The sequence below is a fragment of the Vespula pensylvanica genome, chromosome 2 (assembly GCF_014466175.1).
Source record: "Vespula pensylvanica isolate Volc-1 chromosome 2, ASM1446617v1, whole genome shotgun sequence".
Lineage (NCBI taxonomy): Eukaryota > Metazoa > Arthropoda > Insecta > Hymenoptera > Vespidae > Vespula > Vespula pensylvanica.
In genome coordinates this window covers 241,569-255,337 of record NC_057686.1, presented here as the reverse complement: position 1 = coordinate 255,337, position 13,769 = coordinate 241,569, and the positions used below count along the sequence as shown (strand labels likewise).

The window sequence follows — 13,769 nt, the reverse complement described above, 5'->3', positions numbered from 1 at the left end:
TGACCAATAAGACGAAAGCCCGAGGGTCGAGACGATCGTCAATTGGAATCACTCAGTGTTGATGAGCAAAATGCGACTCTGCTCTATATTATGGAAGTCTCCTCCGTCTTTCAGCTCGCAAGGTTCGCTCTTTTTCTCCTTCCCTCCTTCTTCTCGATTCGTATCTACTGTTTCGAATACCTGCTTCGAATAACTGTGACGAATAAAAATAGAGAGGGAGAGAAGTAAAAGCGACGCGTCGTCTGTTTGCTATGCAGATTAATTATTCTCTCTCTCTCTCTCTCTCTCTCTCTCTCTCTCTAGACGTTATCTCTGATATCGAGCTCGAACTCGCTCGCGAGACCCACTTCTTCACTTCCTCAACTTCTTCGAGCGTTTTCCATCTCTTTTTCTAAAGCAAATCCTTCGAAAACGACGATGGTATCTGCAACAAAAAAGATGTATACGACGTATTAATCGAAGCGTTCCTCGTATAAATACCTAGAATGCTTTTGGTCGACGAACGATCTATAGAATAGAATTTCGTTAGAGCAGGAGAAGAAGGTCGGTCGATCGGCGAAAAGCACCAGCGTGCGCTACTCTCGTTCGATCTTCAAAAATTTTCCGTTCTTCTCCTTCGCCGCAAGGCATACTCGTGCACATCGATCGGTAGTCGGTGAATCGTGAATGATGCGACTTCCATCGCGTCTCGCGTCTCTCGCGTTTTCGCTGATTGGAGTCAATCCGATGGGTCATCGTTTCTATGTATGTTCGTACACGCCGTTCGCTTACACGAGAATTAAAGCGTTCGTGGAACAGGCCTATCGTGCGGACACGACCGCGTCGAAAAGATTACGGCTGTCTCTCTCTCTCTCTCTCTCTCTTTCTGTCCGTCTGTCCGTCCGTCTCCGCCTAAAAATCTCGCCGACACTCGAATGGGAGACTTAACGGAACGACGAATACGCGCAAGTAGTGAACACTAGAAATACTAGAAACGGGCGAGTCGTTTCGTCATCGATCTAACGTTCCTTCGTCATCACTTTTTTCTCACCGTATCTACGATGGATTTCGTTTAGAAGGATCACGTAATCGCATTACCACATCGCACCGTCGAGATGAATTATTTCGACTCGCGCGGGTGTCATGGAACTACGACGATTGTGGTAAGCGTTGTATCTTGTAAGCGGAAGCAAGTACCAACGTGTGGAAAGGCGTAAGAAAATGATTTATCTCGTGTTTCTTCGACACGTTCGTTACTTTATTAACAAAGTATGCAAAGACGGAGGCCGTTCGAGCGAAACGAAGCTAAAGACAAAGGAGAAGGAGGAGGAGGAGAAGGAGAATTTCCACGATCGTGGAAGTACAAAGCGTCGTTGTACGTAGAGGCGAGCGCGCGAGCGTCAACGCGATACGTAGCACGTACGAACGACGCTCGTACGAAGAAGGAAATAGGAGCAGATGCTGCGGACTCGGAGGCATCGTTGGAAATTATACCGATGTACCAAGGTCGCTCTCATATTATTGCTCTTAACGATCAGCGCACGGATCACGCGTCTCTTTTCCAAGTTCTTCTTCCACTTGCTCTCGCTATTGATCTCGCGATCGTAAATCGGTGGTAAGGCGGACGACGGCTATACGTCCGAGATATCCCGCCCCGGAAGAAATCGGAGAAGAATCGGACGTCGTCAATTCACGGGCTCTCGACGTTCCTTCGTTGAATTTCGTTGGAGACCTCCTCGCAGATTCCTTCCAATATTCCACTCCAAACGCGATAACGATGATTCAGTCCCGGAACCGCGTGCAAGATCCCATTGGATCCTAGAACACCGGTCCTCTCGTTCGACGTGCCGTAAAATATTCTCGCTGCTCTCGAATGAAGGAGGGCCATGGCGCACATCGGACACGGTTCCTTCAGCAAGAAGACCCAACAGCCGGTACACAAGTACGGACCACGTTTTTCGCCCGTACTTGGCTCCGCGATCGCGTCAGCTCTTTTAGGACCGTTATTTCGCCGACCTTGTAACTTCCATTTAGCTTCGAGGGATCCCACCGAAGGAATTTCTATCTTGGACAACGTCCTCGGATAACAAAGCGGCGCCTCCTCCTCGTATTTTCTTTTGATAGTTTTCATTCTTCCTTCGAAGTTCCGGTCGCTAACTCGAGAGGGCCCGACACCTCCTTCCTCGCACAAGTTCCAAGCACCCCCGCCGTGTAATTTGGCGACCAGGTCGACGGCCAACATCGACGCGTGCCACATCGGATGTCGGTCCATTTTCGAAGCGGCGATCGCGAGGACCTTACCGCCGTCCTCGGGATCGACGATGACGGCGCTGCCGTTGCAATTGGAATCCCCGACAGCCTCCAATTTAGCCGCTGTTACGGCGACCGTCATGTACTTATCGATTCCTCGTAGTTGATCCTCGTTGAAAATCGACCCGTCGACGATCGCCTCGAGGAAAGGATCGGGATGAAACTTTAACGGCCAAATCTTCGACGCACGAGCCGCCTGCGCCTTCGACCTCGCGTTTCTTCCTGGAACTTTGACGACGCGCAAATCGTCTTCCAAGAGAGAGAGATCGAAAGATTTCTCCTCGAGAAAGATCTTTAGTCGTTCCTGGACCGGCACGTCGTCGTTCGTATCGAAAGATTTCACGGGTGCCAGGAGGATCTTATTGGACGAGCAACGTTTCAAGTGATCGAAACCCGGCAAAACGATCGATATGGCTTCGATCGCCTTGGATATGTCCTTCTTCTCCTTCAGAATGCCCACGTAAGCGTCGATCAAGGGAAGATCTTTCGTTATTTCTGGATCTAGAACGGGCTTAGGCGTCCAGCTTCTCGCGACCGATTCCGTTCTGCTCTCCTTGCTACTCCTTGCCGAGGCATTCGACATTTTTCTCTTTTTCCCCCTGAAAAGACCCTGTGTCTTCATTTTTCGTTCGAGAAGATCCCTCCGTCTCGTCCGTACATTATACGCGAAAAAAAAAGAAAATCTTATCTCCGCCGATAAACGAAGGAAAAAATGAAAAAGGAAAATGGGAGGATATCGCGTTACGCGCGGTAACGCGGAAACACGCGCGGTCGAGAAATTCAAGATAATCCAGAATGATCGCGCGCTTTGCGAGAAAATCTCTAATCCGTCCGTTCTGTGTATCCGGCGAGGAGAAGCGATTTTAAATTGCTGTCAACTTGGGCCACGGTCGGATCGATTGTCGGAGTTAGGCGCGATCGTTTAACGACGTTGCTCGTGCCTAGAGGAAATAAGATCTCTTGTTTGCTCGCGAAATCGATAAAAAAAATTGCACTCTTAAAGGCACCCTGACAAAAGAGGACGTTTTTACGACGCTACCTCCCCCTATTTCTCGCGCGAGAGTCGCTTTGCCGGAAAAAAATCTTATGTCGTATTAACGAGGCGTTGCGAGACAATGTCAAGCGATTATCGCGGCACGGCTCGTTTCGAAGAGCGACGTTTATGAGTCGCGTAGAATCAATCGTTTCCTTTCGATCGTAAAGTGAAACGTGCGTTAACACGCGTGGACGAATTGGGACGGAACAGTCGACGCATCGTCCTTACGAAGTGAGAATTTTCGAGTGAGAAATCCGATAGGGTAAACGAAAACGCGAGATAGGTTCGATCGATCGTTGAAACGAGGCGAAAGAGTTCGCGCGACGATTGGGATTTACGTAGAGCGTAGGATTAAATTGCGCGCCACGCATGACGTCAATCAAGATGGCCGACTATGGCACATTCGTGAAGCGTGCTTCTTATATAACGGAAAAGGGAACAACAAGCGGTCTCGCGCGACGTGCCAAGCGCATAATCGTACGTTCGCAGCTCGATTTCTTTTTCGTCTCGAAGCTCCTCCTATCGATTCGATCTCGAGTAGAGGAATGCGCGATCGAAAGGAAGCTTTTCAGCGGTCTACTCCGCTGGAGCAAATCGTCGCGCGTTCGACGCGTATCGAGTTCACGCGGCCAATATGTCCACGTCTCCCTGTGGCCTTGAAACGAACCATGACACACGCGTGTCAAGTTTTTCTCAAAAAGCTTGTAAGTCGATTCGAAGGAAAGAGGACGCGATTCTCTCGCAGCGCGACGACGTCGCGGCTAATTTTCTCTCTCGTCTGGCAAAAGTCCTTGCTCGAGGAGTCGTTACTCGTTCGCGCGACGATGCTCGAAACGCAGCGCTAACGACGAAACAAAAGAATATACTTACTTGTCGTTATTCGTTTGCACCTTCCTTCGCTGACTCCTCGCGATTTACGACGACCTTGAATTTTTTGTACGATAAGAAGCGAAGAATTTCTTTTTTCTCGCGACAACGACGGCAACGGCCACGGCAACGGCCACGGCAACGACGACGACGACGACGACGACGACGACGACGACGACGACGACCACGACCACGACGACGACCACGACGACGACCACGACGACGAAGACGACGCGAGGAGAAGGACAATGTCCTTGGCAAGAGACGTAGCACGGAGAAATGCCAAGAGCGAGTCCAATCGTTGTACGAGATGCGCGTTAAGAGATCGAGCAGCAAGCGTTTACGGAACGTCGCGACTTTACGCCTCTCTTTTTCCAAAGAACTTACGGTTTATCGTACTCGCTTCGATCGAAGCTCTCTCTATCGGGGAAATCGAGAAGCTCGACTCGGTGCGGAAGGTAGGGTAGGGCAGGTGCCGCCTTCCTTCTCTTTCTCTCCTTTTATCTTTCTTTTTTTCTTTCGTTCAACGACCAGGTAGATCGATGATCGCAATCGGATAGGAGCATATTGAGCGTTACCATCTTTATTCAATTTATTATCGTACAATAAAGCGAGTGTAATCTTTGTGCTCTCGTTGGTTTCAATTTTAAGAGAAATTAGCATAGGTTTCGAAATATTCCGTATATATTAACGCCGCGTTGTACAAGTACTCCATGTCTTTCTGTAAGGAAAAAAATCACCTTGTTAAAACGTTTCTCATCGACGAGTTTTTAGGAAGACGTTCGTCGTGCTTACGAGAGATCGAACGAAATCCGGTCTGGATCGTTTTACCGCTCGAATGGCCAAGCAAACGTCGCATTCCCTTTCGACGGCCATCCTTTCTAACAGAAAACTCAGCGCCAAGTAAACACCGCAGCCGGTTACGCCGTCGCTAACAAAAAAAGAAAAAAAGAAAAAAAACATTATACACGTGCGCATTTCGTTTCTTTCGACAACAAATTACGAGAAAAGTCGAAAGAACCCTACTGGCAAAGTACGACCGTCGGACTATCGATCCTAGCTATTCGACCTGCGGCCTGCCACAAGGTTACTAACGCGATTACCGGTGGAGGATCCTTATTTCTCCCAGATTCCCATTGCGTACAAGTTAAGATCGTTACCGGATGTTCCGTCTTGGGTTTCTGAAAAACGTTGAAATCGCATAAACGTCGATTCCGTCTCATCGATCGTCTCCGCCGTTCTATTACCTCGGAGTTATCGACGAGCGTCAATCTACGAGACACGTAATATTCCGTTTCCACGAGTTCCTTCGTAATCACGTTTATATAAGGAGTCGGTTTAAACTCGGTGGTCGTCGGAACGAGAGGACAACAGCTCTGAAAAGGATCATCGAGTTAATCGACGTTAAGAATCGATTCGTTCGATCGTATTCTTAACGTCGTTCGATCGTTACTAACGGGATCGTCGGTATCGGGAGGCTGTAGAACGACGACGAGCTCGACTTTAAATTCGGCGATCATTCTCCAAAAGTCGTTGAACGTGGATGGCAGTGGAAGTTGGCTCGACAGATATTGATTTTGTGTCCTGACTCCGTCGACGTAAACCGCGGCTATGTAATCGCTGTCCTCGTCCTGCGCCGGATATCTTTTCAAGAATATTCTGCTGATTTTTTCTAAAAATGAACGAACGAGAATGCTGCGTTAGAAATTATAGGGGCGCAGACCGAGTTTAAGACTTTTCGGAATATCGGACGAAAGCGATCGAACTTGATACTAATTCTGGATATCTATTCTTGGCTAGGTTAGACTCCGACAAGGACGTTTGCGAGATCGGAGGCCGAAGGGCTTCGCTTTGCCAGGCAGTGTCTTCGAGTCTGCAAAAGTAGAAAAAAAAGGCAGGTCTCGTAGGTAATTAGGTTGCTACACCGATAATGCGGATGCATCCCTGTACCTTTGCCATTGTATTCCCAATTGTTTCTTTAATTCCTTGATCTTCGTTGGTAGGGCTTCGTTGCATGGTAACGAGGTTGGTAAAGCGAGTAGACAATCTATCAGGACCAAGTGAACGAACAAATATTGTTGCTTATTGTTCACCATGTTGGCCCTTTCGTTTCTGATCGATCGCGTCTCCGAGAAGACGTCGACGACCTAAAGATCGATCGATCGATCGATCGATCGACCGCCGTGAAATTTACTTCTTGCGATTTTATTCCTCTCCTCTCGTTACTTACCCGTCTTTCTTCTTACTTACCCCCTCGACCGCTGCGCGTCTCAGACAAATGTCGCACGAAACGATGGTCCCGGTTCTACCTACGCCGGCGCTACAGTGAACGACCATGGGTCCGTTTCCAATTTGCGTTGCCAAAAGTTTCTTCAAGTAGGTGACGACGGAGTGCGTGTACATCGGTACTCCGTGATCGGGCCATGCCGTGTAATGCAAATGTTCGACCTAGTTTTCAAGGCACGATTCAAACGAGCCGACTCTTACGTAGAAATATTGTCGGATTCTTCGTTGGAAAGTTAACGCGTTTTATCTCATCTTCGCGTACGAGCTTCGATTTACCTTGCGAGTTTCGTCATCGCACGTTACGTGCAAGATTCTGAAGGTGTAGTCGGCGAAGACGTTGTGCTTGGCGTTAAGGACCGTTACGTCACCGTATTTCTTCCTCTTACCGATGTCCGGCCAATATCGTTCGCACTTGTTCTAAGAAACGCGACGAAACCTTAACGCGACGTTTATTTAAGGACAAAGTATGCTTTATGAGCCCAGTTTGAACCAACCTTCCCATTTTCAACGACGTTAGTGAGCATGCAGATAACGAGGACCTCCTCTTGCCAAATCATGCGCCAAAAATCGACGATCGTGTTAGCCTTTGGTCCTTGAGTCGCTATGTAACGTTTTTCCTTTTTGTAACCCTTTTCCCATATTATTCGAAAGCAAGCAACGTTGGATCATTAAAAGACGAGTTTCTACAACGAACGAGGACGTTCCTAGCCAAGTCATTCGCTCACCTTGATGTAATTAGCGTTGATGTAATCGGAGAAAGGGTCATCCGGGAGTTTCTTCAATATCACTCGAGTTTCGTCATCTAAGCAATAACCACGTTAGCGAGCGGCCGTACCTATCGCTATCGCTAAATGATTCTTGACGTCTTACTTACACGCTATGAGATTTCCGTAACGATTCTTCGATTTATTATCCGCCAATTTCCCGTAGTCCCACGGCTTCGTTTGACCCCTCGGAAACGTCTTGAACGAATCATTTTCGTCGATAATGCGTATCGCATGAATCGAGACGCCTAGTGTCTCTACTCCTAACGGGAGCATCGAATCGAAAATTTAACGATACCTCGTATTGCCTGTCCAACAGACCCGACTCTATCGCCTTTCTCACGTAATCCTCGAAGTCCTTCACCTTGATCGGCATACGTGGATCGTCATTTTCTGTCGTTTCGATCACCCGCGGTACGTCCTCGTCCGTCGTGACGCTTTGGCGCAAGGAGGAACGCCTTTCCGAAAACGAAATCGGCGACGGAGGTACGACTTTCTTGAAACTCTCGCTCGTTCCTACGTTCTCGCGTAAGAGGATAACGTTCGTCTTCGGTCCTTCCCTGGTACGTCTGAGCCGAGGAGAGAGAGAGAGAGAGAGAGAGCAAGGGAAAAAGTATAGAAATCAATGTAGGATAGAACCAAATGGAACAATAAAACGATGGAATAAAAAGATAAGATTCGTGCCTTCGATAAAGATTAAATGCAATGAAAAGGACGAGGAGAAGTACCACGATCAAAATTGGCCAGATCTCGTATCGCTTCGATACGTAAGCCGAGCGAATCGACGTCAAAACGAGTCGACGCGACCAAGTCTCATCGGCTTGCAATATCACGATCACCGTATACAGATCGTCCGGACTCAACGGACAATTTTTAGCCTTCGCGTAGATCCGATCGTCACCGACGTAGAATTCTTTCCCGGAATATTGATCTGTCTGAGATACGAGAAGGACGAAGAACGCTTGTAAGATGATTAAGTGAGTCGTGAGTCGATAGTTTATAATAGGGTTGCACGGGGGTTGTGATACTTACGGAAAAGGTCGCAGCGAGCCAGGCACTCTCGTCGCGCTTGACGCTCGCCTCTCTGGTCAGATACTCGTTCAACCTCGTGTATTGCTTGCACGGATATTTACCCTTTACCACGACGTACATCGTACTGTTTTTAGTATCGTTCACGACCTTTGGGATTTTCAGAAGAATCGTCGTATTGCTCACGACCGCGTACGTCAATTTCTCCTCCTCGAAAGCGACAGAGTTTGGTGTACGAATCGAGATGATCTTTTTCTCACCCTCTTTCTTATCGATGGTCACGGCGAGTACGCTCAATCGATATTCGGTCGACGATAACAGATTCATAGTCGTCTCGTACTCTCGTCGATAATCGACGATTCGATAGCGACAAGATCGACGTCGTTCCCCATCCGAAACGAAATTCTCTCCTCTCAAGTTACTCTCGATTACTTCGGCTCTAATAAGAAATTCGGCGAGCGATACGCTCGTTCTCCAAGGGTGAGACCAACTCAAATTCGCGACGCCTTCGTCGCCGAATCGAACGGTGAAATTCCTCGGTGCGTCCGGTTTTCCGGCTAAGAAATTACCAAGACGGTAGCGTCTTAATCGACGTGTACGTACGAGTACGCCTGTACGGATAGTCCGTCCAACCGAAACCGGCACTCCGAATTATATCTCCGATTTAGGTGGGACAACCTATCCATACTCGTATGTACATCGCGTATTAGTATCCTATACGTAAAATTACCAATTGCATACGGATTGTAATCGATGTACGACGATTGGCCCGGATGGCTGACGTTTTTGTTGTAAGTTGTCACCTGAAAGATCATGGGAAATGCGTTCTTTCTATCTGCCTTACGATACGCGTTTAACGATTAATCGATGGAACGTCGTGCTTACGATTATCGTGGAATACATATCGTTCGACAATTTGATCCTCGAGCAGACGTAATCGTCCCAAAGCGTACAGCGTCGATTCGCTGATTTATATTTGAACTTATTCTGGCAGAGTCGCCCGTAGCAGTTTTCGACGAGATAGTAATCTATCTCTCCATTCGGCGGCAATGGTTCTTGCCATCTTAATGAAATCGTCATTGCGCGAGCATCGAATTCGTATATCTCAAGGTTTCTCACCGACGTCGGAGCTGCGAATTAAATTCGAGAGTAATAGTCGAACACGTTCGCGTTGATCGACCCGCGGCGCTACTCACCTTTCGGTGGGCTAACGAACGTCAGTTCCACGTAAGCACTGTTATTGTGAGCTTTGTGATAATTTCGTATGGGATACGCTCGTAGTTTGTATCTTTCGTGGCCGTTCAGCGGTACTTTGTCGATATCGAGCGACATCGAGCCCGTTTGTCTCTCTATCGTTTGATCGCTTTCGGGATCGTCGACGCTGCTAAATATCAATCTCGTTGCCTTGATCGGCCCGGAAATGGTCGAACAATCCTTCGGTAGGTCCCAAATAAAGAGATTATTTTCCAATCTCAAACGAGCGAGGATCGATCGTGGTATTTCTGAAAGAATTGCAAACGATCGGTTCACGCGTATCCGAAAATTGTAAATCGTTGGTTCCGAGTTTTAAACACCTGTAGCTTCTGTGAAAAATTCTTTTTCCATTTGCAGTCCTTCCTTCGAAGTATAGGCGGTAATCGCGACTGTATACCTTGCGTACGCCGATAAATCCGAGAACGTGATATTAGTAACCGTTGTAAATTCTGTTTGAATGTATCTCGGGACAGAAGGTAGCTTGTGATCCCTGCAGCCGAAATAAATCTTCACCTACGCACGCGACGAAAACTTTGCTTCGTCAAATCCCGCAAATTGATGAATTTTGTAGTAATTTACCTTTAACTCTATCTTGTATCTTACGATCTTTCCGTTTGGCCGCTTCGGTGGATCCCACTCTATAGATGCTTTATCGTTGGGTAATAATCTAACTCGTACATTTGTCACCTGCGAAGGTACTACGCACGCGTACGCAGCGTTGAAAAATAATTATTCCTCACGCGTCCATGCGATGGTAATCGTTCGTAGATAATTTTACTAACCTCCGTCCTGAGTTTGAATACTTTGCGATAAGATCTGCGAATCCTTCCCACTTACGTCTACGTCGTAAATGGTGCCAGGCTCGACTTTTACTGTAAACGGAAATCTAGCCAAATTCCCTTCGTAAATGATACCGTTCGTGTCGTTTCGCCGAACGAAAAGATCGTACCAACGCAATGGACACGGATGATCGACTTCCCCGATTATTTCATTCGTTATCGTTAAATCGGTCTCGTTCGTCTCAACGTTGAACTTTATATTCTCTGGAAGAATCGATCAATGGAGATGCTGGAGATTAATTACTCGTAAGGATAATTCTGTTGGTCGACGTACGATCACAGGGAGTCGTAAAGTTCGTTAAGAGGCCTTCTATGACGGTACGCTCTTGTCCGATTCGTAAGTTGCACGAGATCGTATAACGCGTTCCAGGTTGCAGATCTTTAAAGTTCGCTTCCAACGCCGTAGTATTTCGAGATATCTCGTTGTACGTCGTACAAACGTCGCTCTTAAAAACGTTTATATCGTTCTGTAAAGGAACGAGTAGATTATCATTATCTAACGTTCATCATCTTTTTCTCTTATGAAACATACGAAAGAATATCATTTACACGAATGAGAAAACAATACTCGGTTATCGTCTCCTTATACTCGTCCTTTGCAATTATTCCAGCACCAACGTACGTTTTATTTAGAAAGTTGATAGTAGGAGGTGGCAACGCTTCGATTACTGAAATAAACGAATCGTTTATATTTTCACTCGATGTTACGTATTGTCCGTTAAACCTTGACAAATCTTTACCTGTTTTACAATATGGCGATACGTAATATCGTTTATCGTCGTTGTTGCATTTCCAATTCGTACAGATCCCCGTTACAGAGTTACACGGTTGATGCAAGCATTGACCGCAGCTTTCTTTGCACGCATATCCGTATCGATTTGCATCGCAAGCTGCGAATATCATCGTATAGAAGTCGTTAAGAGACGCTATTACTACTGACCTGTTAAAACGGACGGAATATGAACTTACGCTCGTCACATTGTTTCCCCGTCAAACCTCTGTAACACGTACAGCTTGTTTTTTCACAAATCGCAATACTTTTACAATCGTTCTCGAACTCGGAGAATATGTCTTTACAGGACGTCGAGCAAAACTTTCCGTTTGGACAGTCGAAGTCATCTGCGAAATCACGATAGATAAAGCGACGAAATGTCTTCCCAGCCGTAGAGCAAATGCGTATCGGAACGATAAATGAACGATTGATTGTACCGGTAATTATAAAAGTGGCCCGTACATAATATACGTATGTTTACCCGTAATATGCGTATAATATACGATGTTACGCGCGCGCGTATACGATCTAGGCAACTTTTACAATCACCGCTTTAATTACGCTTACTGCTTTGAAATTCTGATACTTCGAGCATAGCGTCAACGACTTCGTTATCGTTATAAGATATTTTTTGACACGAAACGTTGGGCCAACGGTATCTATTTTCGTAGATTTTAGTCAACATCAATTTAGAGAGTCTCGTTGCGTCTGAAAATCCAATTACGTCAGTTTTTTTTTCGAGAGACATATAAAGTACATCTCGTTGAATTTATCGGAAACAAATTCACCTAACGGAGAACAGCTTCGGATATTTCCGACCGCCCAAAAGCCTTGTTCCTTCTCGTTCTCGATCATTGGTACGATTTGTACTGTTACGTCGTCGTTATCGTTCGACGAAATAGTCGCATTAATTTTCACGTATTGCCATGTCGCTAATTTATGGACCGCCGCGAATCCTGTCACTATCGTCTGTGTTTCATTAGAAACGTACTTGCTCGATACGATCACCGAAATTTTCATGCTACACTTTGCGCACAGACCGATTGAAAGTACGAAACAGAGAGTCTGATATTGGAAAGGTATTTTCGGACTGGTTAGAGTGGTATTCAATTTGTCCGTGTAAACGTAATTATCTGCAATGGGAGAAAAAAGTTTAAAGAAGAAAAATCACGTCTAATACTCGATACGATCGAAAACTCACATATGTGATATCGGAATAAAATCGGTTTTAAACTCTTATGGAAGATGTGATAATTCTCTTGATCGTTGAAAACGAGTCCTTGGTCTACATACGTTAACAGAATTTTCTTTTCGTTGCACAGAGTTATCGTTCGCGTTACGTTGTTCCATCTGAGAACAAAGTGTCTCCATTCCGCTGGATTCAATGCTACATCGAGCTACGTCGTAAAAAGTTTTTACTACTTTTTTCGGTTTCCCTTTATTCTTTTTCACGATCTGAAAATTAGAATTCTTACCGTGTTGGTAGCTTTTTCTTCGGCGCATTCAGATTTGGCCGATGGATAACCCGGTGGTATACCCTGGGGACATTTACGTATTATTGATTTCCTGTTTCCCCATCCGCCAATAATGATCCAGTAACAAAAGGAATTTCGAAAATTTTCCCCATCGCAAAGCAATATATGAGCGTCCGTCGAGCCACGAATCGAAAATACGAGTGCGCCGTTTTTCGCCAATTTCTCCGTAGGAACGAATTGATTTATCTCATTGAAATTATCGTATTCTCTGAAATCTGACGAAACTTTTTGAAAAGATATCTCGCCAAGAGACAGATCCGAGAGATGTTATTTTCTCGACTAATTTGTCTCTATCGAAAGTTTACGCCAGACCTTCCCATCGATCGTCCAATACCGGTCCCATCGCTCTCGATATAGAGTTGGTGAATTTCCACTCGTTCGCATTCCACTTGCATTTTTTATGAGGACTTAAGCGACAATCGATGACGCTCTCTTCGTAGCCGTATGTACTATGGAAGCCTGCAAGTACGAAAAAAGAAAAAGAACCGACAAAATACGTCGTTTCTTTAGAGAGAAGAAAAACCGTCTTTACCGAAATCGTATTCCTTGCTCTTGAACGAATACCAGTTTTCCAGCTGATTTAACTCGATATTCCATACGAGAGCATCCCCATCGCCTTTGGCGGCACATACCAATTTTCTGCTGTTTTTCCAGGAATTATCGTTACTCATATCTCGTAGGATCAATAAATTTTCGTAAGCGTAAGCGAATTGAAAGACGAGGAATGTAACGCCGAGGACGTCCATGTCGCACTTTTAACGCAACGAACGATCACGATTTCGATTCCCTATTTTTTCAAGGCGTGGCACGTCCCCTGACACGTCGTTTCCGATCGCGCATGCCGAATACCATTCAGCATTTTTCTCGACAACGTTTCGAGGCCATCTGTCGCTCGAGTTTCGTTTTTAGTTGCAACGCTGCGTCACTTTTCTCCTTTATCTCTCTTTTTGTTTCCCTTTCCCGATAGCGATCTTTCTCCTCTAATCCGTTAACGCGTTAACGGTATAAACTATTCGATAAAAAACGAAATGGACTCTGACTTTTCTCGTCGACCGACCAGGGACTATAAATATTCGATTACTCATAGTTATCGCGAAG

The 13,769-nt window shown here is 46.0% G+C and overlaps 2 protein-coding genes across 4 annotated transcripts; both read right to left on the bottom strand.

Annotated features, from left to right (window-relative positions):
* Window positions 1-292: 292 nt before the first annotated feature.
* LOC122627105 (probable inactive tRNA-specific adenosine deaminase-like protein 3) lies at window positions 293-4,320 on the bottom strand. 3 transcript variants are annotated; one of them, XM_043807924.1, is made up of 3 exons: window positions 4,196-4,314; window positions 481-2,888; window positions 293-424 (listed from the first exon to the last, which is right to left on the bottom strand). In XM_043807924.1, the coding sequence occupies exon 2, from the start codon at window positions 2,870-2,872 to the stop codon at window positions 1,670-1,672; it is 1,203 nt and encodes a 400-aa protein (XP_043663859.1). In that variant the 5' UTR covers window positions 2,873-2,888; window positions 4,196-4,314; the 3' UTR covers window positions 293-424; window positions 481-1,669. The 3 variants fall into 3 exon arrangements, 2 of the variants coding, with proteins under 2 accessions (XP_043663859.1, XP_043663860.1); XM_043807925.1 differs by having other exon boundaries at window positions 1,482-2,888; XR_006326790.1 differs by lacking the exon at window positions 481-2,888 and having other exon boundaries at window positions 4,196-4,320.
* A 439-nt stretch (window positions 4,321-4,759) lies between these two features.
* LOC122637918 (receptor-type tyrosine-protein phosphatase U-like) lies at window positions 4,760-13,598 on the bottom strand. The gene is made up of 31 exons (XM_043830445.1): window positions 13,204-13,598; window positions 12,984-13,130; window positions 12,612-12,886; window positions 12,338-12,533; window positions 11,925-12,269; window positions 11,704-11,844; window positions 11,334-11,483; window positions 11,105-11,254; window positions 10,914-11,032; window positions 10,639-10,831; window positions 10,308-10,568; window positions 10,105-10,223; window positions 9,846-10,038; window positions 9,468-9,773; window positions 9,157-9,401; window positions 9,002-9,074; window positions 8,275-8,828; window positions 7,927-8,177; window positions 7,541-7,811; window positions 7,353-7,440; window positions 7,204-7,280; window positions 6,973-7,107; window positions 6,755-6,895; window positions 6,443-6,640; window positions 6,143-6,339; window positions 5,959-6,065; window positions 5,650-5,864; window positions 5,440-5,568; window positions 5,219-5,373; window positions 4,988-5,123; window positions 4,760-4,913 (listed from the first exon to the last, which is right to left on the bottom strand). The coding sequence occupies exons 1-31, from the start codon at window positions 13,415-13,417 to the stop codon at window positions 4,839-4,841; spliced, it is 5,856 nt and encodes a 1,951-aa protein (XP_043686380.1). The 5' UTR covers window positions 13,418-13,598; the 3' UTR covers window positions 4,760-4,838.
* Window positions 13,599-13,769: the final 171 nt, after the last annotated feature.